Source organism: Besnoitia besnoiti, chromosome VIII (genome assembly GCF_002563875.1).
Source record: "Besnoitia besnoiti strain Bb-Ger1 chromosome VIII, whole genome shotgun sequence".
Taxonomy (NCBI): Eukaryota; Apicomplexa; class Conoidasida; order Eucoccidiorida; family Sarcocystidae; genus Besnoitia; species Besnoitia besnoiti.
The window spans coordinates 1,860,389-1,883,084 of NC_042363.1; the positions used below are offsets into that span (position 1 = coordinate 1,860,389).

General features: G+C 56.8%; 4 protein-coding genes across 4 annotated transcripts; 3 read left to right on the plus strand and 1 right to left on the minus strand.

Moving 5' to 3' along the window:
* Window positions 1–169: 169 nt before the first annotated feature.
* Window positions 170–1,602, plus strand: BESB_083860 (uncharacterized protein; the record flags this gene model as incomplete). The annotated part of the gene is made up of 3 exons (XM_029366736.1): window positions 170–501; window positions 801–948; window positions 1,264–1,602. The coding sequence occupies 3 exons, from the start codon at window positions 170–172 to the stop codon at window positions 1,600–1,602; spliced, it is 819 nt and encodes a 272-aa protein (XP_029217196.1).
* A 2,454-nt stretch (window positions 1,603–4,056) lies between these two features.
* Window positions 4,057–7,411, plus strand: BESB_083870 (homocysteine s-methyltransferase domain-containing protein; the record flags this gene model as incomplete). The annotated part of the gene is made up of 8 exons (XM_029366737.1): window positions 4,057–4,182; window positions 4,420–4,497; window positions 4,656–4,922; window positions 5,078–5,190; window positions 5,564–5,642; window positions 6,143–6,210; window positions 6,642–6,702; window positions 6,956–7,411. The coding sequence occupies 8 exons, from the start codon at window positions 4,057–4,059 to the stop codon at window positions 7,409–7,411; spliced, it is 1,248 nt and encodes a 415-aa protein (XP_029217197.1).
* Window positions 7,412–9,563: 2,152 nt separating this feature from the next.
* Window positions 9,564–12,310, minus strand: BESB_083880 (UMP-CMP kinase; the record flags this gene model as incomplete). The annotated part of the gene is made up of 4 exons (XM_029366738.1): window positions 9,564–10,123; window positions 10,492–10,566; window positions 11,037–11,124; window positions 11,600–12,310. 4 exons carry the CDS (start codon window positions 12,308–12,310, stop codon window positions 9,564–9,566), a joined length of 1,434 nt encoding a protein of 477 aa, XP_029217198.1.
* An 864-nt stretch (window positions 12,311–13,174) lies between these two features.
* BESB_083890 (putative methionine aminopeptidase, type i) lies at window positions 13,175–18,731 on the plus strand (the record flags this gene model as incomplete). The annotated part of the gene is made up of 10 exons (XM_029366739.1): window positions 13,175–13,763; window positions 14,281–14,490; window positions 14,935–15,054; window positions 15,460–15,549; window positions 15,850–15,920; window positions 16,480–16,550; window positions 17,138–17,238; window positions 17,806–17,853; window positions 18,173–18,264; window positions 18,672–18,731. 10 exons carry the CDS (start codon window positions 13,175–13,177, stop codon window positions 18,729–18,731), a joined length of 1,452 nt encoding a protein of 483 aa, XP_029217199.1.
* Window positions 18,732–22,696: the final 3,965 nt, after the last annotated feature.

Below are 22,696 nucleotides of genomic sequence, written 5' to 3' on the forward strand. Positions count from 1 at the left end.
CTGCAACCCGGAATGTGAAAGCGTTTCCACGGGGGCTCCATTCTAAAGAGAAAAAAAGCGCCTGTTCGTTAGGCATTGCGAATGTTTGTCTGCCCCACTGTGGCACGAGCACCAGTGTGCGACTGGCGGAAAAGCCCAACCCCTCCGAGCTCCGGACTATTTTTCCAAAATGTTCTCGTGCTGCTGCGCGGACAACCGCGAGGACATCCAGTCCTCGGAGATCACCACGCTACCAGCTGACGCACATTGTGGCGAGGAATCCCGCGTCGATGTCCGATCGGATGACGTAGCCAGCACCGCCACCCCCCCGTCAGGCGCGGCAGACGGCAAAGCGGAAGAATCCAAACCCCAGAGAGCCCCCATCAAGGGGGGCGTCTTCAAGCCCCCTCCGAAGCGCGAGGAGCCGCCTGCTCCTGTTCCCATGACCCTGCCCAAGTCCGACCACGCCAGACGGTCTTCCGTTCCTATCGAGGCCGAGCTGGGCTCCGGTGCCTATCTGGTGTAAGCTTATCAGCCTTCGTGCCTTCAGCTTTTTTGGACGAGGGAGGGGGTGCTCTTGTCCGCAGGATGTGATGTGGCGGAGGCGGTGTATATGTTCAGTGACACGACAACATGTGTGGCTGGGGGCTCATGAGCGGGGCGATGGCCTGCTCGTGCATTCCGACTTCCAGTTCATCTTGAAAGCGAGCCTTCGTTTGCGCGTGTGACCCGCCGCGAACACGATTTCTTCGCACTCCCCTGTCGACGGGTAACCGTGCCTGACTGTGTAGCTCTGGTGTGGATTGTCCCCGCGTGCTCAGGTACGAACAGGAAACTAACTCCCTGTATGCCCAGTGGAGTCGCGTTCCGGTGGAAGGCGCTGTGGCGTGGCTGCGGCCTCTGGTACAAGTCCCCGGTCACAAATTCAACTTGAACAAGGGGAAGTGCGTTCTCACAAAGGAGGCGCAGGTATGTCGGCGTCGCTGTGAGTCGGTTCCTTGTTACTTCCGATAGGTGAATTCCTAGGCTCTGGATGTACAGCTTGTGCTCACCGCTGGAGCAGATGAACGGCTTTCGCGGCCATTTTCTGAAATGTGGCAACAGAGAGTGAACTGTTGCACGGACTGCTGTGTCGAAAGAAAACTGCTTGCCACGGCGGTGCCGGGGGGAGGAGGGGCGTTTCTTTCGGGCCTGTAAGAAGAGCGTACGGGTTCTCCGCACTGTGTAGGAGGGCGCGCGGTTGACTTTGTCTTCGTGTTTTGTTTTGTGTTTTCCTGTTTTCAGAACACGGAGAAATATTGTGGAGCGTGGGTCACCTTCTTGAAAATCACGCGGGAATACCCGTCGAAGCTCATGCTGATGGATAACTTCGAGGCGAGCGGCGCCCCTCCAGTGCAGGTCCTCATTTTAGAAAACCCCCTTGATGACCCCGGCAAAACCGTTACGAAGAAATTGTCCAGCTACGGAGTGCTTTACGATATGATGAAGAACGTGAAAGCGGTTGCGGTGGTTCCAGCGACCAGCACACTTATCCCGCTGGATGAGCCCATGGAAATCAAGATATTCCTCCAGCGAGGAACTGGCGAGGGTGCAGCTGTGGGATTTGACAGTATGAATGCGTAGAGACTGCCGAACAGTGGTGCAGCGCCGACAGCCCCCTACACTCGCACACACGAAGGGCGACTGGAATACCCGAATATGGCGCCTGCTCGGCGGGCTGCCTAGTAGACGAAAAGCACGCTTTCGAAATCGAACTGGAGTATTCTATGCCTTTGGGTGTTACTGCAGTTTCTGAGAATCAACAGCCTATTCGTCTCGGACATTCTTACCGTCCGGGTGCATCTTCCAGATTTTTCGTGGAGCGTCCTGAGTGCTTGGCGTGCAAAAGACCGACTTGGGATAAGCTTGTCAGGGCAGTCCATACAAGAGTTCGTGTTTGATCGCTCGGTCGACTCGTCACGGACAAGGTGGGAGTATCAGCGGCGGTAGTCCTCTTACGGTGACGGAAGACAAACTCTTCATGCCGGGACAGAGGTGGCGTTGATTTCTTGAGAAAGCAGCGGGCCTCCTGGACGCGTCAGCCATCGCTCCGAACGGTGAAACACGGTTGCCTAGGCTACATGTAGTTGACGGGCTATCAGAGACTGTGATACGGATACGACCAATATCGACACCGCAGAAAACATGTTAGTCTAGGTTCGCGAGGACGTCACGTGGATGACGCTGAGCTCATCTGCAATCGTGGCTGAGATACCTGTTGCTCATCATAGTTACTGAGGTCTTCCTGTTGAGGCACGCTCTACGAACATGCGCGGTGAACCAACTTCAAGTCGTGATCCGCGAACTTCGGCGCGCTGCCAGTGGACTTGCGTGTGAAAAGAAGTCTACCGGACGGCAGAAAATCCACAGGAAACGACGATGTGTACGCAGGCCCCAACCGATGCACAACGTGTCTGCGCCACCATGCGAGGGTTTCCTTGTCTGTAGATGCTGATCTGACTCCCTGTATACGTGCGCAATACTACCTGTCGACGATCCCCCTCGCATAAGCATTATACCGGAACAGTAAAGTGGTGTATTTGTCATTACTAGCAAGACAGAGCCGCTTCGCTACATCCGTAGTAGATGCATGTCACGGACGACCTTATATGGTCTGACCTCAACGAAGAAAAGGTACAAGGAATACATACCATCCGCGCTAAGTGCGCGACTCCTATTTCTGCGCGGACAAAGAAAGCGAACGTAGGGGCCTCTCCACACGAAAACCGAGCAGACGAGCCGGGGTATGGGCGCATTCTCCACACTCAGCCAGCCGCTGTTACCCATGGTCATCAGGGTCCCATCGGTGCGCTGCGGCCTGGAATTTGTTTCACGTCGTAGAGGAACAAGACACCCGCCACCACATGAGGATCCTTCCACGCGTTTTGGCTCTCGTGTGTGAGACTTTGCCGGTGGCCCCACGGAGTGCCGACATCTGCCCTCTGGAAATGGCACAACGGACAGCAGCTATTATTAGAGGTTGCCGGGCTGAGAGAAGACTACGCTGCTCTGGTTTGCACACGGTCTCCCTCTTGAAGCTGACAGTATCAACGTAGAGCATCAACAGACACGCGCCCTTCGTACTGCTACTGGCGTCGGATCTCCATAGGTGTCAAGCCAACGCCTGTTTCACAGACGAACTGATTTCATTCTCACGTACTCCTTACGAATATGCTATTGCGCGAAAAAATCCTTGAAGGGCGAGCAGCGTGTCTATCTAATCCCTCGTTGTGACAGACGACTCGAGTGCGACTCTCAGTAAAATGACTGAGGGCCCCTTTGAGTAGGGAGACGCGAGAATCCATTGCCTGGGTTTTCAAAAATGACATCACAACTGATGCACACCACCGCATCTGCGACTCTCGACCAGCGAGTCAGAACTTCCACTTCTAGTGCCGTTATCTCACCAGCCCTCAAGACAACAACAACGAGACGCGCGACAAAAACCGGTTCCTGCATGTGCCGGGGAGAAATGCGTCCGTTTTGCTCGCTGTGCCGGCGGCCCTCTGTGGTGCAGCCGTCGTGAAGAGGCGTTCGAAAGGAATTGGACTGACCCCGCCGATCATTTGAGTCACCCCTGACAGTGTCCGTGAGGCTACGACAAATCCGCACCCTCCCCTCGTGGCAGTTGGTTGCGTTCCCTCTTCTTCGGCGACGTCTGGGAAGACCGGGTGCGAAAGCATGCTTGCGACTTTCGACACGGACACGCTGGGACTGTGATTGCTTCTCTTTTTGTCGGAAGGCGGGACAATGCGATTCTTGTGGCGTTTTCCACTTCCGTCCGCTCAGGACTGCTGAAACACGGACGGTGTCAATGAGGTTCCTCCCGAGATTTTTTAAAATTCCCCCATGCGCGTTTGCCTCTTTTTCTTTAGTGGAAACTGTCCTTTCCTTCACGCTGTCCGCATATCTTCGAGACAAAGCCCAAAGACTCATTCAGGTAACAGGCCCAAACCCTAAACGGAGCTGCTGAGGACTGTGTGCGCCAGTGCCGGCATACCGCGGACGCGAAGACAGGCCAAGTCGCTGCGACTAACAATGGCGGAAACAGGATTCTCAGATAAGGAAATCATTCTTCTCGATGGAGGACTTGGGACGCATTTGCGAGCCCTAGGAGCAGAGTTCAAGGGCGATCCGCTCTGGGCAAGCAGAGCCGTTATCTCGGTACGCAGCGGCGGTCATCTTTGAGTGAACTTCACAGCGTGGCGTCGAATCTCAACTGCACGCGCTCCAGCAGGGTAAACACGAGGCTGCTGCGATGTCCGACAGTGCCCCCCTTCTGTGTGGCGTTAGCGCTGGAGGGTTTCTACATCCGCGGCGGGTACTACTCGTCGACGAGGCGTTTTTCCGCGCGCGGAACGTGTGTCTCGCGTGTGCGTGTGTCTGTGCGTTGTGATCCAGTCGCCGGAACTCGTTCGTCGCGCACATTTTGACTTTTTCAAGGCCGGCGCGGACGTCGCGATAACTGCAACCTATCAGGTGAGAACGAGCGCCGGCGTCGACGCGTAAAAAGGTCTTCTGCTGCAGTCTTCGTAGCGGCTCTTCGGTGTGGCTGTGCTTGCAAAACCGGTCGCCAACGACTTCCAAAAGAGCTGAGCACCTGTCCCGGTGTGTGTGCGCCTCGATTTTCTTTCCAGGCGTCTCTCTCGGGCTTTGCTCACATGGGCCTGCCACCGAGTAAAGCGGCGGAGTACGTTCAGCTGGCTATCATCCTCGCGGACGAAGCTCGACAGCTGGTCGCGAGCGGCGCGCTGCCCGCCGGCAGCGTAGACGAGGAGAAGGAGAACCTGGCACACAGCGGCCCCGAGGGAAGGTCCACGAGCTGCGCAGGCGCGTGCGAGCTGTGCGAAGCGGAGAGCGACCGCTTCAGCGATGAACGCGTCTCAGAGCAGAAACTGCGGAAGGTGAGCACCCCCTGCCGTTGTCGTGTTGCGATTTCAGCTGTTTGCACGGAAGTGGTGCGACTTTTCGGGGGCGCGCAGAGTCGTGAAGGGCAGCTGCAGTTTGTTTCCGCGCGTTTCACTGAGATGACTCACTTCTTTTGGTCTGCTGCCCGCAGCGCAAGGTCATTGTGAGCAACGGCTCGTACGGCGCGTCTCTTGGCGGCGGCGCAGAGTACCGGGGCAACTACGGCGTTTCAGAGGCCGCCCTCAAAGACTACCACCGATGGAGGTCAGCGCGGGCGAAGTCAGCTGGCGGCCACCAGCGATCTTCTTCGTCTCACGAGACATTGTCGGCGTCGCGCCCTGGACTCCTCCGGCCGCCTGCTTGCACCTTGCTCTCTGCCGCGGGAAGGAGCAAAGTGGCACCGCACATGCAGCTGCATGTGGTGGTCTCCTTTCAGATTACTGTTTATAGGGACGCGGTTTCAAATCCGTGCCTCTGGCGCCCAATCTGCGGCCCATATATATATATATATATATTTGTATTTATACCTGCATTTTGAATATACATAGATTTGTACGGACCGACGTATGCGCGTGTGCGTCCACGCCTGCGTTGTGACGAAAGTCTCTGGTGTCTTGGTGCGTTGTTTTTGCCGCAGGTTGCAAGCTGCCATGCAGGTGGAGCATCTCATCGGCGGAGTGGTCTTCGAGACCGTACCGGAGAGTTGTGAGGCGAAGGTGAGTCAGATCGTCGCAGCAGCGAGACGCATCTCTGGGATTTTTTAACCTCTATAGTGTTTGAATCGGATGTGCTCCCTGCGTTTCCTCACGTCTCGTCGCGAAGGCATGTATCGCCTGGAGACCCCTGTCGTCTGGTGCACCGAAACATGCTGCAGTGGACTCAGAGGCGAGTATCTGTTTACTCCCTTCCCTGGAAATGTCTCTTGCATCCAAGCCCCGCGTCGCGGTGCTGAGAATCGAACAAGCGCTGCGTGCGAGCGTGGAGCGTCGTCCACGACGTTTTTGCCTGCACTGACACGCGGTGACCTACCGTCCATTGTCGTTTTGGTCGCCTGTGTTGGGCGGAGGGTTGCCTCGACTCGTTCGCAGCAGGTTGAACACTGCTAAACGCGTGTCTTGGCGTTTTGACACTCGGGAAGAGGCACTTCACTCGTGAACAGTTTTCAACAAGCGGCTTGCTGAACACTCATTCTGCGTGTTCACGCTGCGTTCTTCAGGCGATTGTGTCGCTCCTTCGAGAGTTTCCAGCGTTTCGCGGCCGGTCTTGGCTTGCGTTCACATGCAAGTAAGACTACATTTCCAGTTTCTCGCCAGCCAGGCGGAGGCGAGTGCATGTCCCGTTCTGGTCGTGCACTACCGTAGATGCTCGCACTGCGCCGCCCTGTTTGAGCGCTTTCCGTGCTTTGTCACCGTTGCAGCGGCAGCGAGCAGGGGGGGGGGGGGGTGGCTCTCTGGCAGCGTGCGCTGGGGGAAATGGCGCCTTCGCGCTGAGACATTTGACTTCTTGCTCGCCAGTGTGGACAGTCGCCCCAGCCGCCTAGATGTGCGTGAAAGTCCAGACCTCCGGGGGCCTGTAGCGCAGCCTTCCCGCATGCAGAGGGCTCGCCGAGCAGGACTCCGGGTCGAAGCCGTTGCGCACAAGTTTTGACAGCCGGGAATCTGACGAATGGTGAGGATGACGACTCTGAACTTTCGGCTGGGGTCTGGTGCGAGCAGGTCGGGAACAGAGTTGGCCAGCGGCGAGGATTTCCGGTCCGTTGTGGCGGATGTTCTGCGGGTGAGTCTCCGAGAGCCCAGTGCCTCTAAGGCCACATTTTCGCCGAGGAGTTTTGACCCAGAGAGACGGGGCAGCGGCGCGCTGTCACGCGCAGATGCTCACGTGCGGCGGCGTGCTTGCTCCGCGGACGGGCGTGAGCAGCCAGGACGAGGCAGGCGAAATCTCGCGTCTGCCGCCGCCGTCAGCGCTTGCGTTCATGAGCCTGTGAGCCCACTCCCGCCCGCACCCTCCTGCGCGCTCTGTTTCTGTCCAGGAGGATGCGCCGCACAGCTCGATTTCCGGCATAGGGGTGAACTGCTCGCCGACATCTGCGACGATCCCGCTGCTGTGCACGCCTCCGCTGCTCGACGCCGTGGCGCCGGCGCTGGAGAAGACCCGAGATCCGCGGAGTTGCCACGTGCTGTGTTACCCCAACAACGAACCCAGGCACCACCACGAGGGCGAGACCGCGGCAGGCATCCAAGATCTGGTGGAGCGCTCGCCGTGCTTGTGCGCTGCGGCGGCGAAGCCCTGCGACGGCCAGACACACAGCCTGGGGCCGACCTCACGGTGCCCGCATCACCTCGCGGAGACTGTGCACCACCCGCTAGCCCGCAGAGTCCCGGCGTGGCTTGAAGGAGGAGTCACGGCCGTCGGCGGCTGCTGCGGCACTAGCCCTGAGGACTTAAGGGCGATTCATGCCGTTCTCCAGAGGCTGGGGGCGCGGTGAGCTGCTGCGCGACGCCGAGAGAGGGCGCGTCTGGATGGAATGTGTCCATTCATGTACTTTTCCGCTTGCTGCGCAACGTGTGATTCGCCGCGTCGCGCCGAATGTGCGATGTGTGTGCCAGCTTGAGGCACCGATGTATATAGTTATGTGCAGTATTGTTACAGTCATTCGCCGCGGATGGAGATAGGGCAGCTGGGGTCGCACGGCACACGCGTGCAACTCGGAGCCGTTTGTTGTGAAGTTCCAGTCCAACGGAGAACGGAAGTGAGCCTGCCGGGGCGGCAGCAGGCTCTGAATGTGTAGGGGAAAGCACGCGGAAATGGCAAGGGGAATTCCCGGGAGGGACGCAACGATCAGGGAAGTTGAGTGAGATGAGTGAGAACCAGGGAGAGTCGAGCAAGAATGTGCCGCGTGCGGCGCCATGCGCCCAAGCCATGGGGGCCGTACACGCAAAGCATCTTCATACGGTGCGCTCTGGCGCAGTACAGCACAGGGACGGCTGGACGCCAACTCTCAGGCCCGTGATCCCCATGCAGCCACCGCAGATGGTTGAAAGGCGTGTATTCAATTAATTTGTTGGATGCCTACTCTCAGGTCCGTGATCCCCCATGCAGCCACCGCAGATGGTTGAAGCGCGTGTATTCAATTAATTTGTTTATGCCCCCAGTTGGGAGTTGGCGGACTTTCGTTTCACGCGGGCCTGTCGAAATTGGTGCTTTCTCCGCCAGATTCGCGGCGCGAACTGCATGAGTGGCTCTTGCCAACCGAAGGCTTCGTCACACCATTTGCAGCCGACTCTCTTTGACGGCGCGCGAGGGATTTTCCCAGGCACCTTACCGATATGCGGACAGACCGTGGCGGTGAAAGCCCATACATTTCTGACGTGCCGGCGTCTGAAGCACCGAAACAGGAATGTCACCAGTAATACCGGTGAGACAGGAACAGCGAAGTGTATGCGACCATACATATCGATAGCTGGCATGAGTTCGTGCGCAGCCATGTGGTACTTTTCCATAATACAGTGAGACATACACGGTCACCTGGAAGTCTGATGCGACATTGGATTTGGATGTAGGCTGGACAAGCAACCGGAAGAGACAGATGACGTACCTAAGCTGAGGAACACATGTTTGATCGACTTTCCACGGGGATATATGAAAGTGCTCCCTCTCGGTGCTCATCTGACGGTGGAACAGAGCTGCCTCACCCGATGGCGATATAGAATTTCTATGACATAGTAATCGGTGTACGGGGACCAAACAGCTTCGAACCTTGACGCGGCAGCAGTGACCACCTAGTCAAGGCGAAGAAAACAGGGCAGTGCTGACTAACAAATTGCAGCCTTTTTCTCAGTCACGTGATGCGTAGCATGACCGGTTCTGACGTGCGCTGGATAGGGAGGCCCGCGAGCTCTCGAGCCGTGCGTCTGCAAGAGCGTGTGTTCATGAAAGATAATGTTTTTCAAGTCGGTACAAGTCCCGGTGATTTCTGCCGTTTTTCCTCGGCGCCGCCGAAAAAACGAATGACTGAAAAGTGGAGCCGATGCGGCAGTCGTGAGCCAAGAAGCGCCAAACACGTGGGAGCAATGCACACGTCAAACACACGAAATTCGATCACGCAATACACTAGGCGAATTCGGGCATCCTGTGCCCGTCTAACCTGGGTGGAGTGGAGTTCTCACTTCGTCAGCTCGTCCGCGGGGCTAGTTGGTTTCGCCCGCTGCACGCACCTCTGACCATTCCCCTGAATCCCCGAGAACCACACCCGGCGCCCTTCCATACAGCCAAGAATCGCGCATTCATTCGTCCTCGACCGTCACTGAAGTCGAGTGTTGAGGACTTTTCGGGTCTTTCATACAGCTGCAGGGGCCGCGGACGCACTGTTTTGACTCTGTGTCGGTCTCGTGAACCCAATCCACAGACACACTCCGACTGAGAACCCAGAGCAAGAATTCACCTGCCTCAGGAGAGAAGCCTCCAGCTACCTCAATATGCCTGCATTTCACGTCTCCACGAGCGCAGAACTGATGCGCTCGCGTAGGTGTGTACACAGGCAGGCCACTATCTGCTTGGATACACTTTCACGCACACGGCAGCGCGGCTGAGGCCCCACCCGACAGCGGGCACCGGCGGGCGCGTAAGCGGAGGCTGACTCACAGGTTCTTGAACAACGCATCGACGCATTCCCACACTTGCTCGACAGTCTGAGCTGCATCAACAGGCTTGAGTTTGTTTCTGGCTTCAAAGAACTTGATGATCGGCATCGTCTCCTGTTGGTAAGTTCTGAATCGCTTCTGAATGGCCGCTGCATTGTCGTCCGCTCGGCCGCTGTTCTTGCCTCGCTCCAGCAGGCGTTCCTCCATCGCCTTTTCGGGGCAGTCCAGAAACAAGCAGAAGGAGACGTCGACTCCGCTGTCCTCCGCGTCCAAGCCGTTCGCCTGCTGCGCCGTCGCCTCCTCCCCCCCAGGGGGGGTCTTCTCGGCTGCTGTCAGCTGAGTGAGAACTCTGTCGCACTGTGGGGTCAGCTCAGGGTTCGTGCCCTTGATCTGCTCGAGCTTCATCACCAGGTTGTCGCATCGGGTGAAGGCCAGCCAGCCGTCCAAGTTATCTTGGTTGCGGGGGAATCCATCAATCAGGAACACTCGCGCCCAGCCGTGGGCGAGCATCTTCTTGAGAATCAGGGTCAGCGTGATCTCCACAGGAACGATGCGACCTGTGAACAAGGGAAGCCAACAACACAACGAGCGCATTTCGACGATTCGCCGCAGTCCCCACGCGCCCCTTGACTCGCGCCATCAACCGACACACAGAACGCTCAGCAGCATGACCGCGCAGTCACGCGCTCAAACTCGGAAACCACTGACCCTTCTGCGCCCGACCTCCCCATCAGTCTGCTCGATGGAATAGAACCGACAGCAGTCCGCCTGACAATCCCACGGCTTTTTCCATGCATATTTCCTAAATGCAGCTATTCTGAATAGGCGTACGGTCCCTAAAACCCCTCTCGCTGCCTGGACGCCCGCGAAAGTCGACTACACACTCTCCAGGGGCAAGACTGCGCTCTCAAACCTAGCCGCGCACCTTCTCGAATGCATTCTTGAATCAATTCGCCATCCTTGCTGTTGGGCCTCTGACGCTCCTCCCTCAGACAGTCGCCTGCAAAGCCGCGCACCAAAACTTCACATAGCCGCGAAACGGTTTAGCCGCGACCAGCTCAGAGTCCAGCTTCTCCAGTGCGATCTCGCCACGCAGCTTATCCGCATGGCGGTTCAGGCCAGTCTCCTAACGCCGTTCAGTCTCTACATGAGCATCGAATAGACGCTGAACGCAGTTTCGCATGCCTATCCTCCAGTTGGAATGGACGCTCGTTGCGGCAGTCAAGATGGGGCGGTTAGTTTTCAGATCTAGAATTGCAGGACATCCTCCAGAGAATCCAGACGAGTGCCGCGCGACCCGACCCGCCCGTCTCAGTGCCTCTGTCTCCGCGCGCGGACACTCTCATAGCACAGCTGCTTTCACGAGCCATCCACGTTTCACTTTTTCGCGAGGCCCCGCCGCTCGCTGCGCCTCCGCATCCGCAGCGACGACGCCAGCGCCGTGTCTTATGCATCACGCATGCAACTGACCGGCAGAGATGTGAACCACGTTGTGGTGCTTCATCAGCAGTTCGCACTGGGTGCCTTTGCCAGCGCCTGGGCCGCCGAGCACGAAGACCTGCAAACCGGAGCAGCCCCCGAGACAGAGAAAGAAGGTCGACCTCTCAAGCGCAAAGAAAAAAAAAGACTTTCCACACGCTGCACATTCACCGTCCTCCGCCGCTCAGCGCTGCGGCGCCGCGCGCTTTCTAGGATACGCACGAGCTGTGGCATCAGCCACACGATGAATCTATGGACGTCGAATCGTTCAGCCGCTCTCTATACGCGAGGCTGGAGGGGGGGCGGGGGGGGGGGGGGGGGGGGTGGAAGCGTCTGCGCGCTGTCACCAGTCCCCCTGGCGGGGCATTCAGTCAACAGACTGCCAACCAACACCGCGACATGCCTCAAGACTCCCGGGCCCCCGCCCCCTCTCGCTCGAAGACCACATACGCCTGCAGCTCTGCGCTCGCGAGTCCAGGCTCCGGAGTGAGACCGCCACACGAGGCGGCAAGCCTTGGCGCCAGCAAGGCCACACAGAGGCACTCGAGACTCACGATTTTTGGCTTGCCGGAGAAGGCCCCGTCAGAGCTTCCCGACGCGTTGCCTGCTGCTGCCATGGTGGTGTGCCGCGGAGATATCCAGCGACGGCGCGCGTTTGTCTGCAAAAACGAGGGCGCAGGTAAGCAGACGCATCCGACCCCTCTTGGCAGTCTGCACCCGCTCCAAAACACAAGGGAAGCAATGGCCAGTACCCGCCTGTTTGAAGACGGAGGGCTCGCAAGCGCTAAAAAGGTGAACTTGAACTTCGAAAACGCCTCGCTGCACGCAGGAGACGACGCGGGAGGAGAGCGGCGAGAAGCGTTTACCTCGTTCGGACGGCAGCCGTACACGCGAGAGCGGCCTGTGAGAGGCGTCAGAAAGCTGGGAGAGATCTTGAGCGTCTCCCCAGTTGAAAGGCTCAGCCGCGCGAAGGAGAGGCGGGGGAACGGATGAAAGACTCCAGAGAAGCGGCTGCAGGCAACGGTGTTGAGGATGGCGGGACGAATCATGGAAACTGGCGAGGTGGAATGAGGACGCAGGCCTGCAGAGACAGCCTGGCTGATTCTACCGCACCTTCCGTCCAACACACCGGAAAGCAGAAGATACACAAGCGAGAACACACAGAAAAGAGGGTACGGGGGGCGCCACGCGGTAATGGAGACCGACGGGAGAGACCTAGCGGTCAGCGCAGAGGGACTACGCACAGTGATGGACGTAACTCCCATATGCAACGCCAAAAGCGACAGAAGCCGCACGCGCAAGGTTCATGCAGCCTGCGTCTGAAAGTAGAAAGGCGTAAATAACGTCAAGAACCAGAAAACGCCCCGGCTTTCGTGTCGCTGAATGAGGGCGGAGACTGGGCGGCACAACTTGGACCGCGTCCGGTGTCGATAGGCTTTATGGTGCGAGGACCCTAGGATCTACTGAAGGGCGCGGAGTAGAAGATGGTCTTCTCGAAGGGATCAGTTCGCCCTTCACACGAAAAAACGGCAAATGGCACTTGAAAAACATGGGAAGCACAGCAGAAAGGAACGGACGGGGGGTTCCGCAAATGCAGCGCTTGACAGCGTTCTGCATCTAGACACGAAACGTTGCGTCGACGCAGGCTTTTACGCGGTGAAACCGTCCACCACATCCTGGCGGCTCAGACCCCTGCGGAAAAACGACTCTCCCTTGGAGACTGTTCAACTCCGCTGCCGAATTCACACAGATCCGGAGACATGCCGCCGCGCTGTGAAAAGTCGCAGCCTCTTGGATACATGCACACTGCTGCGTGCGCAAGAGACACGGGAGCAAGAGAGCCCTGTCTTCACTACACCCTCGGCCTGCCAAACACCGGAAAAAAAGGTGGAAAGCCATTTTTTGAGGCAGAGACGACTCATGTAACTCCTGTGACGTGTCGGTATTTGACGACGAGCACTGGTCGAGGCACCGAAGGGTCCTTTTCTTGACCCGACAGCGCGTTTGAATCGAAAGGAATGCCCCTGCGAGAGGCAGATATGATTGGTTTCTCGTAAATAAAGCGGTCTGCAGCATATTACTGGGGTTTATCGCCTGCTCCAGCTCACGCCTTTCCCGAAATGAACCCAATGCGGAATTTCGTCAAGGCCACAGGGGCCTCCATCTTGAACAAGCCTTCCGCCAGGTCGCCCTTCGCTCGGAGCTGCTTGTCACCGTCGCGCGCCGAGCCGCCATCGCGACTCTTTGCAACTTGCCCGGCTTGTCTGAAGAATAGCGCATCAGAGTCCGTTGCTACGGGGCTCTCCACTAGCTTCTTCAACCCCCCTAGCCACAGAGCTTCCTTCCCCGGCGGCGAATTTTTCAGCGCCCCCTCACTAGCAAGCGGCAGGCGCCTTCCTCTTAGCGTTTCCTCGCCGCTCAGCTCTGAAAAGCAGAGTGAGAGAGGAAGGCGAAAAGCGTCCCGCCGATGTGCCGCGTGCGCATCCAGTGGCCGTGAGGCTGCTGTCTCTGGCTTCTCACGTTCGGCGCTCGAGACGAAGGGCGCAGGCAGCACCCTTAGGCAAACCTCTACAGGCCACTGCCGGTTTTTTGCGACTACCTCTGCGACGACGAGCAAAGACACGGACAAGTCTGAGCCCAGGGCGATCCTCACGCCCAAACTAGTTCTACAGAGAGACCCGCGACGTGCACGACGCTTCCCCCAAACTCTTGTTGAGGGTAGGGCTGAGAGAGCGACAGAGTACGCACACCTGCCCCCCGGATGCCTGGAACCGCTTTTTCCACCCTCAACACCCGCAGGGTTCCGGTTGCCGTGGTCTCACATCGCTTCGCAGACCGTCGGACTCGCCGTGCCGACATATGAGTGACTCTGCTGCTCGTGTCGCCCCTATCTCCTGTTTTAGACTCGAACAAGAGGGATGTGCGGCGAAGCGTCGCGGGAAACCCTCTCCGCCCCCGCTGCTCATCTTTCCTTTCTGATCATGGAGTGATGGATGCCGCTTTGTGCATTTTCCCCAGCCTGAAGATTCTGTTAAGACGAGACGCCGCGTTTGCTCTGTGGAGCTACACACCGGCATTCACGTGCTCGGCGTGGCGTCTGGTGGCCGCGTCTCCGCGAACGGCGTGACGGCTCCATGGCGACAGAAGGGTCGCCTCTTTAATGATCCTCTGGGGGGGCCTTTCTGCGTCATTCTCAAGGCTCGCCACGCCCTCTCTTTGGACTGAATGCATGCAGGTCAGTACGCTGTCCTCCCTGCTCAGCCGATTCCTGACTCGATTCCTCGCCCACCGTACGCCAGGCGGTTCAACGCGAGCGCAGCAAGCCACCTGGACGCGGCGGACGAGCCTGGAGAGATTCAGACCCCTGAGGCGCTGGCGAAGATCCGCGCGGCCGCTACCGTCGCAGCGAATGCACTGAAACTCGGCCTCGAAGCTGCCAAAGAAGGTAGGGCCGTCTCCTGGACAGCGTTGTCTTAATGTGTGGGGAAACAAGACAGTTTTTCTCAGCCTGATGTTTTTCCGCTTCAGAGTATGATCTGCGCAGCAAGAAGAGAAGAGGCCCTGACCAGTGCCCTGGGCGGAGGTCCGAGCAGCTGTCTGTGCTCCTGCGGCCGCCGCACTATTTTGCGGTTGCAAAGTCTGAGACTTGAAGGGGCCTGCGGCACAGCTGGTGCCTGTCACCGTCAGGCGCAGCGCGTGCAAGGGGTGCAGGTCCGACCCTGCTTCTGAGCTTGTGCTGCATGTGAGCCGCATGCCGGCCGCAAGGGAGGGGCGGCTGTTTCAAGGGGAATGCTTCCCACAGGAATGGGTGCGCGTCTGCGTGTGCGGAGGCCTCAGGGCGAGGACGCAGCGCATCCTCGGTGTGTGCTGTATGCCCTTTTACGCGCAGGCGTAACGACGGAGGACCTCGATAAGATCGTGCATGAGTACATTGTCAGTGTGGGGGCCTACCCCGCGGCGGTGAACTTCCACAACTTCCCAAAGGCGGTCTGCGCGTCTGTCAACGAAGGTGAGACAACGCAGGAAATTGGCAGCTACGGTCAACGACTGATCGACGCCCTTCACTGGCTGCTCTCTGAGACGCTGCGCGTGCGTGCGCTTCTCGCCTCGGCGGAGCCTCCACTCCGTGCCACCTCTCGACTCGAACGGCCCGCGACGCCTCTCTGCTCCGTCCGGGAGATAACTGGGGATGTCCCCCCGCGACTTCACTTTCTGCCACGTATGTAGGCTACTTGCGACGTGTAGAAGAGTGTCTCTGGCCCCGTGGAGCCCACTCGGCATGCGTCCTGAATATACGCTCTCTGCAGTGTGAAAACACCGTCGCGACTCCTCTCTGCTTTCACTAGCGTTTTAGTCGCCTCGTGAATGCCTGCAAGCCGTACGTTTGGTGCGTCGTGTGGCCCTGACGGCGCAGCGGTCTGCCACGGGATTCCGGATCTGCGTCCTCTACAAGATGGCGACATCGTCACGTTGGACTGCACTGCCTACGTCGACGGATTTTTCGGTGAGACGCTGGCACGGACAGCCCAGGCACATGCGGCTCCATCCTACTGCCTTGCCTCTGCGGACAGCTGTCACAGCGCGCAGAGGCGCTCGGGCTATGAAAGGCGCTCCAATCGGACGACCTACGTATTCGAGCCGGCTGCAGCGAACTGGCGGGCCTCGGAGGAGCACGACTGGAGTGGAGGATGCAGCAGTCTAGCGGCTCGACTGGCTCGCGGATGCGTACACGCCGTATGCATCTGTGAGTTGCTGGCAGTGACTCACTAATTCGGGCTTTCGCTGTGGATCTCTCTCTTCTCAGGCGACTGCGCGGGCACTGCCATGGTCGGCAATGTGAGCCCGGTCCACCGCGACCTGGTCGAGACGACAAAGGTACGTCCGCCGCGTCTCTGCTGTTGTCTTTGTTGCTTCGCCTGTCTCTGCCAGCATCGCGCAGCGCACCATTGATGACTCTCAGGCAAAGACAATCGGATGGTCGCCTCACCCATGTCTCGATGCAACCACGAGATGCCTCCATGTCTTGGGTGATCTAGGGCCCCTGAGGTCTGAGAGGAACACCCAGAGTCGTCCGTGCAGTTCACTTCCACCTTCACCGCACTCAACGGCTGCTTTCGAAAGCATGGTTTTAGGAGGGACAACGGTATATCGGAGACAAGCGGGCGTGCGTCGGTCCTCACATCGACTTTACTTCAAGCTGTCAGGCTTTTTCTGCAGGGGCGGTTGCGTTCGTCTCTTGCTGAACCGGTTGAAACTGCCTGCGGCTCTAGGGTCGCCGTCCTCGACAGATAACGCTGCCCTGATGCGTTTTGTGTTGCCGTACCGGTTGGCGTCACACCGTGTCAGCCACCCCGCATTATGACAGGTACAGAGGAGGCAGGTGAAGATGTACGGAAGACGTACTCTGCGCCGTTTGTGTGTTTGCGTGCTTCAGGAGTGCCTTAATGAAGCGATCGAGTTCATCAAACCCGGCGTGCCCATCAAGGAGGTTGGCCGCATCGTGTCGTAAGTGGAGAAAAAAAGTAATGTTTGCGTGGGAGAATATACGCGTACATGTGGATGCGGGAGCCGCTGCGGTGACAACGCTACTCGTCTGGGGGAGCCTGCTGAACTGAAGGGTGATTTCTGTTTTTTACCGGCGTGTGCGCGCTTCCTCGTATTCCGCAACGAGTGTGACTGGATAGCAGGCCTTTGATGTAGATCGGCAGCGACTGCTCGCCCGTCGCGTTGAGGGGCGTAGTTCGTGATGGTTTCCATATGTATGTCAGAGAGCTTCACTATGACCATGTTGCTGCGCTCATACCGTTCTCAGGCGCTGCAGCGTACCGCATTCTCTTGCGCCGCGATGGCAGGTGCTAGTGCGTTGCTTACGGCCTAAGTGGCACGCACGTGATGTGTCCCGTCTATTTCGTATCAGTTCGAATCGGATGCCGCGCGTCGACTGTTTGACTGGGCACTGAATTCTACGCTTTCTATTGTTACACCGCGGTATGTATTTGGGCTTCTTAGCTGTTTGGGATACGCAAACTGCGAGCCAAAAAACAGATTCGCTACGTGAGGCACTTCCCATGGTGACATGTCTATGTGTGCAGGCAACACGCAAAGCAGAAGGGTTTTTCCGTAGTCCTCGAGTTCTGCGGCCACTTCATCGGAAGAAAAATGCATCTTCCCCCGCTGATTTCCCACGTCTACCGTCAGTCGCCGATTCCTGGGGGCTGCGATTCCTCTTGCGCAGTAGTGCACAATACTCTCCTTTTGAGCTTAGCGGAGTTGAGTGAATGCTTACATCCCTCATATCTCCATTTTCAGATTAGGGTTTAGGGTTCGTGCTGCGTTTTATAGCATTTTTGGTTGCCCCTTTTGGCCGGTTCACTAGACCCAGAGGCACGAGCGAAGGGGTACGGGAGTAGCGGACGGGGCGCGTCGCACTGTGCAGGGAGTGGAATGTGATGAGCATACGAGACAGGCCGAACTGGCCTGGCTTGCGGAGGAAACCGTCATGAGAGACATCAGGCACGTCTGCAGCCACCGAACTAGATGTGCTAGCATGGCATGCACCACTGATCATTCTTCAAGCACTTCTTTCCCGGTTGAATATAACGCTGCAGTTGTGTCGGCAGATGTAGAACTACATCGCAGACGCAGGCCTGTATTGGATTGTCTCTTTTCAATCACGGACACGATGTCCTTCCGACGCAGGTGTCGGGTTCCAACTACGCAACGCGCAACGCGTCCGCCTACGCTGGGTGTGTTTTTGCAGCGAACGACACGGAGGGCATTTTCCGCGTCGGTCAGACTTTCACCATCGGTAAGCGAAGCCGCGGTACCGACGGTGATGCCCGCTGAAGGCAGGCGTCGTGTGAGGCACCTCCAGCGTATGTTTATGCCACGAGCATCACAGCTGCGCGCCTGTCGTCGCGCCCTTCGTTTCAAGGCGTTCGAGATATAGACCCTCCAGCAGTTGCGAGACCTGCCACTCGGTGACTGGTGAGCTGCGCCTGCAGAATTTATTGACCACCGCTGGAAAACGCCTCGTCTCTTTGTTTGCCCATATTGGAGCGTTCGCTCGAGGATCCATATTTTCTCTAATTCTGGAAATTATGTCTCTTTATTCCGGTGCCTTCCAGAGCCGATCCTCTGTGAGGGTTCCCCTGCCCTCTACACGTGGAAGGACGGATGGACCATCGTGACTCAAGACTGCAGCCGCGCAGCGCAGTTCGTAAGCCTACTCCGAAGGAGGGACGTATTATTCGCTTTGCAATGCAGGCAGAACGTTCTCGTTGTCTTCGTTGGTGAGCAAGATGCACACTACACCGTATTACGCCTCATGATGTCATCAGTACACACTGGCCGTATACCAAGACTCCGCAAGCGTTCCATGACAACAGAAGACGACACCCTGGCGGAGAGGAGACGCCGAAGTCAGTTTTTAGCAGGAGACTGCTTACAGGTACATTCTGCTCAAAGGGTACCGCCGCATTAGCACGCGGCGGCCTTGTAAAGAACAATACAGGCTTCGAAAAGTTCTTTTCGATACCACATGGTATTGCTGCACACCTGCGTCTCGACGGTGGTCGATTCTACCCGCACGATTCTCTTGTCTGTGTTTGATTGCGCGCGCTCCAGGAACACACAATTCTCATGACACCAGAAGGTGCCGAGATATTAACGAAGCCAACAATTTGAATACCGCTAGGTCTCCTCTGCACTCCAAGGTGATTATGTTGTCCTGCGGCGCTTTTGTGGCGGCCTCTTGCGCCTCGGAGTCATGCTAGGAACTAGGGTCGGTCCGAAGCACCAGGCGAGGCCTGAACTAAGTCTAAAGAAAATATGTTTTTTGTGGAGAGGGCGCGTGGAGTTCGTGTGCCTTAATGGCATTGGGCAAGCTGAATCTGTACAGACGACTCCGGTTCATTGGCAAACTTGCCGTCAGGCAGGTGACCGTGGAACGCGTGATTGCCGATGGAAGACGTCACACTCAAGCGACGCTGGCTAACACTATGTGACCCTGTTTTGTTTCGATTGTGGCTTTTGTCCGGCGTGGCCCTGTCGTGCCACCGGTGAAAAGTGTCGCGAGCCGTTTTTACATTTTGGGAGCCGCCAACACAGCCTGCTGCCGACCACACCATCTCATTTGCCGGAGGTCCATTCTCAAGAGTACCCTTACCCACACGTGTTTGTGTCTATATATGAGAAACAGTGTTCCAAAATTTCCGTGCGCATCCGCTATCCCTGCACATGTATACATGCACATCCGTCCAACTGGCCTTCGGCTCCGCAGAAAGCTACGAAGGAGTCCCCAGTTAACGTGGATCCGGCAACAACAGGTATATCCGCGCGTCTACTAACGTACGGAAGTATGGCAATGCGAGGTGGAGAATCTCAAGATGAAATCCAGAGGTCGTGTGTCCGTTGTGCGAACAACGATTGGCATTCTCCCATTGGCAATGCGACACTCGTGCTCCACACAAACTTTATACCTTTAACCGTGACACCTCTGCGTGTCGTTATGCGACGCCACGTGCACGCTACTTGTATTTACAGGTCTCCAAAGCACCCCGTTGTTCATGGGCACCGTTAACAGACTTTGATTATCTCGACCTCTCTGGTCGTCCCCTCCTTTGTCTTCGGGGCATTCCTGTAGTTGCATCCGTTGTTCGGCTTCTACCGTTGTCCGCAGCCGTGTCACTGGCACGTAGTTCCCCAGACGTACTACATGCGTGCAACGCTCTGGGGGGTACGTGAGTAACGGACTGCGCCTTGTGGCGAGGGCCGTACCATTCCAAACGAGTAGGACGCATTTAGCTCCCCACCCGGTTTTCATAATCGCTGATTGTACGAGCACTATTGCATCGACATATCAGTTCTCTTTCCTGACGAATACGGAGGGAAATGAGTTGATATTGTAGATTATGTTCCTGCTGAGCATGTGACTCGCTGACCGGTCGGAGCATGCGGAGTCATTATCCATAGCAAAACAACTATTAGTGGCATCTCTCGCTCCCTGACGCCTCAAAGGAGCCTGTTCGACTATTCGGTATACGAACGGAAAAGCAAAAGGCACCGCCGGAGCATGAAAGAACGAAGGACTTGTAAGGGCGCGGGGGTCTGGTGAGGTAGAGAACAGGGCTCATCTCCGCCGGCGAGTAACCGCTTGCCTGTCCGGGACTGGTGAAGTCGTCGTGAGAACATCTGCTCGCCGAATGCCTTCCCCGAGGGCTGCGAACCCCACTAGCGCGACCCCCACGAAAACACAACAGATCAGCATTCCGAATAAAGCGTATGCCGGAAGCACCTTCCTTCTTGCTGCTAATGAGTCTTGGCCTTAGCCTCATCCAATCAACGCAACTGAGAGGCGTCCCTGGTCATATAGTTCGGGGGTCGCACGTCATGCAGAGTACAGATTAAAAGATACAACATCTTTCACTCACTAGAGGTGACACAGACGCGTGAGCTAGGTCAGCACGATAGAGCAGCACTCCCACTTACAGATAGGCAAGGCGTGTCTAGCGCCGTTTACTCTCATGAAGGAGCGCACATATAGTGGATGCGGCGCATCACCAACTAGGTGCGAGGTGATGTTTCACTGGAATGCTCACCAAGAAGCAATCGTACCCAAAACGTAAACAAAAGATGAGGGATAGCGCAAACAACTCGCTGCGGCCAGGCCGCCCTCCGTCATCGCTCCATGGCCAGCAGAGCGTGTGCCGGAAAAGTTGCAACACAGTCTCCAAGGAGGATGCGCGCGGCAACGTTGCCAGACGGCCCAATTCAGTTTTCTTCTCGTCAACATTTGCGTATATTTACGGGCAACCGTACCAGAGCACAGCGGTTTATCTCTCAAGGTACACGAAAAGCGGAACCGACCGCCTACGCTGTCGGAGTCAACGCTGGACGTCGCGGTTCGTATACGTTCCTCTGAGGCCCGCGAAACTGTGGCTCGACAGACGCAGAACGCGACGAAGAGCTTTTCTCTCTTCACAAATTGAACATGATGCCGATAGATGCCCTCCGACGAACCAGCATGTGTAACATGAACCGCGAATTGGCTGGCACCAGTGAAATGAGACACACTGCTGACCGCGCCTTACTGCACTGCAAACGGCATCTAGCTGGTCTCCGGCACGGTCCTCTGATGCAGAGTGACAAGGCCGGACAACTTTGAGCGATGAGCAACCTGTGCAGTGATAGCCTACGATTGCATTCCAGACATTTGTTACAGCGTGGTCGGATACTGATGTCAAAACTCCACAACTGACTGTTTGGGCTTACCGGCCCCTTCGGAACACTGTCGTAGCCCGCCAGTCCAACGAACTCTGTGATCCACGCTACACACCTGGGGCTCGGAAAAAAAAACTTGTCAGCGAAAACACGGATTCCCTCGTACAAAAGAGAAAAAAACTGTAGTTGTCAAGCTGTCGTGCTTACTGCGGTGCCAAGAAGCGACCTTTACTCAATAAATATAACCGAAGTTCCCGGTAGACGATCAATTGGGGCAACAGCAGTATACCATTACTTCTGCCTCCACTGGTCCTTGACCCGCTGCTGTAGTCTAGTCTTGCGAGACGCCACCTCTTTCGTGCGACACTAATGGAAGATACCATGCTGGTTCGTGGTGGTACCCCCTACGATTAGGAACACGGTATGTGGCTTCTGCTCGTGAAATCGCCCCGACACGAGCGGACGCGCGGCAACGTGCCCCCCCCCCATCTTCAACCGGAGATAAAGTTTTCCCTGAAATAAGCACGACTGCTGGGTGCCTGCAATGCACGAAGACCATAATCTGTTCGCGGTTAATTTTTGTGTGAACTAGAATGCGGGTGTCAAGAGTCGTGTGCGCCCGCTGCTGAAACGTGGACAGCACCCCGCCGTGCAGGTGCAAATTAAGATAACGAGAAATCAAGCACAAGTCTTCTCCTGCCAGTACCCGAACAATCGAAAAAGTAACGCTGGACCTGACTTTGCTCGTCCGGCGTCTCCTCCATCAAGACGTTTACTAGCTGCACCACGGTTTTGCACAACGAAGCAAATGAACTGTCACGGAAGGGGCCCCAATGCGTACCGGGGACCAAGGCATTCGTTACCCGCTGTCACCCATCGCCCTCGAATTTCTGTAGCAAGGAGCAGCCTTTATGATTCTGACAAACCTCTGCTCTCATGAGAAAGCCAGAACTTTTCTAATGATGACGTCCCTTCCCCGTGTTTACTGCTGTTGGAGTTGTGCAGACACATGTGCCGTATCTTATCCTCGCCGGCAAAGTCGCCGGCAGCCCGCCTCAACGCTTATTCGGACACACTAGCATGTACACTATTCTTCCATGTGATACCGCTTTGTTCACACTTTTGCCATTCAACGCGTGTAGTTTCGCACTGTACTTCATGGAAGTTTGTTTTTTTTTGGTTTTGGAAGAGTGCGGCAGGATTTTGTTTACCTGTCTGACAGGAAAGAGGTAATTCTTGCCCTGCAGTGGCGCCCTTTCTCCCGCCGCATCTGTTGCTGCAAGCGCAGTGTTCCGGCTTGATGATCCGCACGAGCTCTCGCTTTCTTCTTTGTAGAGAGGGATTGTCCTATACCTCATTTTGTCCCGCTTTCCGTCATGGCTGAGAGTGCTTGAGGTTTTCACACAATTGTTTATCCGCGTTTCCCTCGA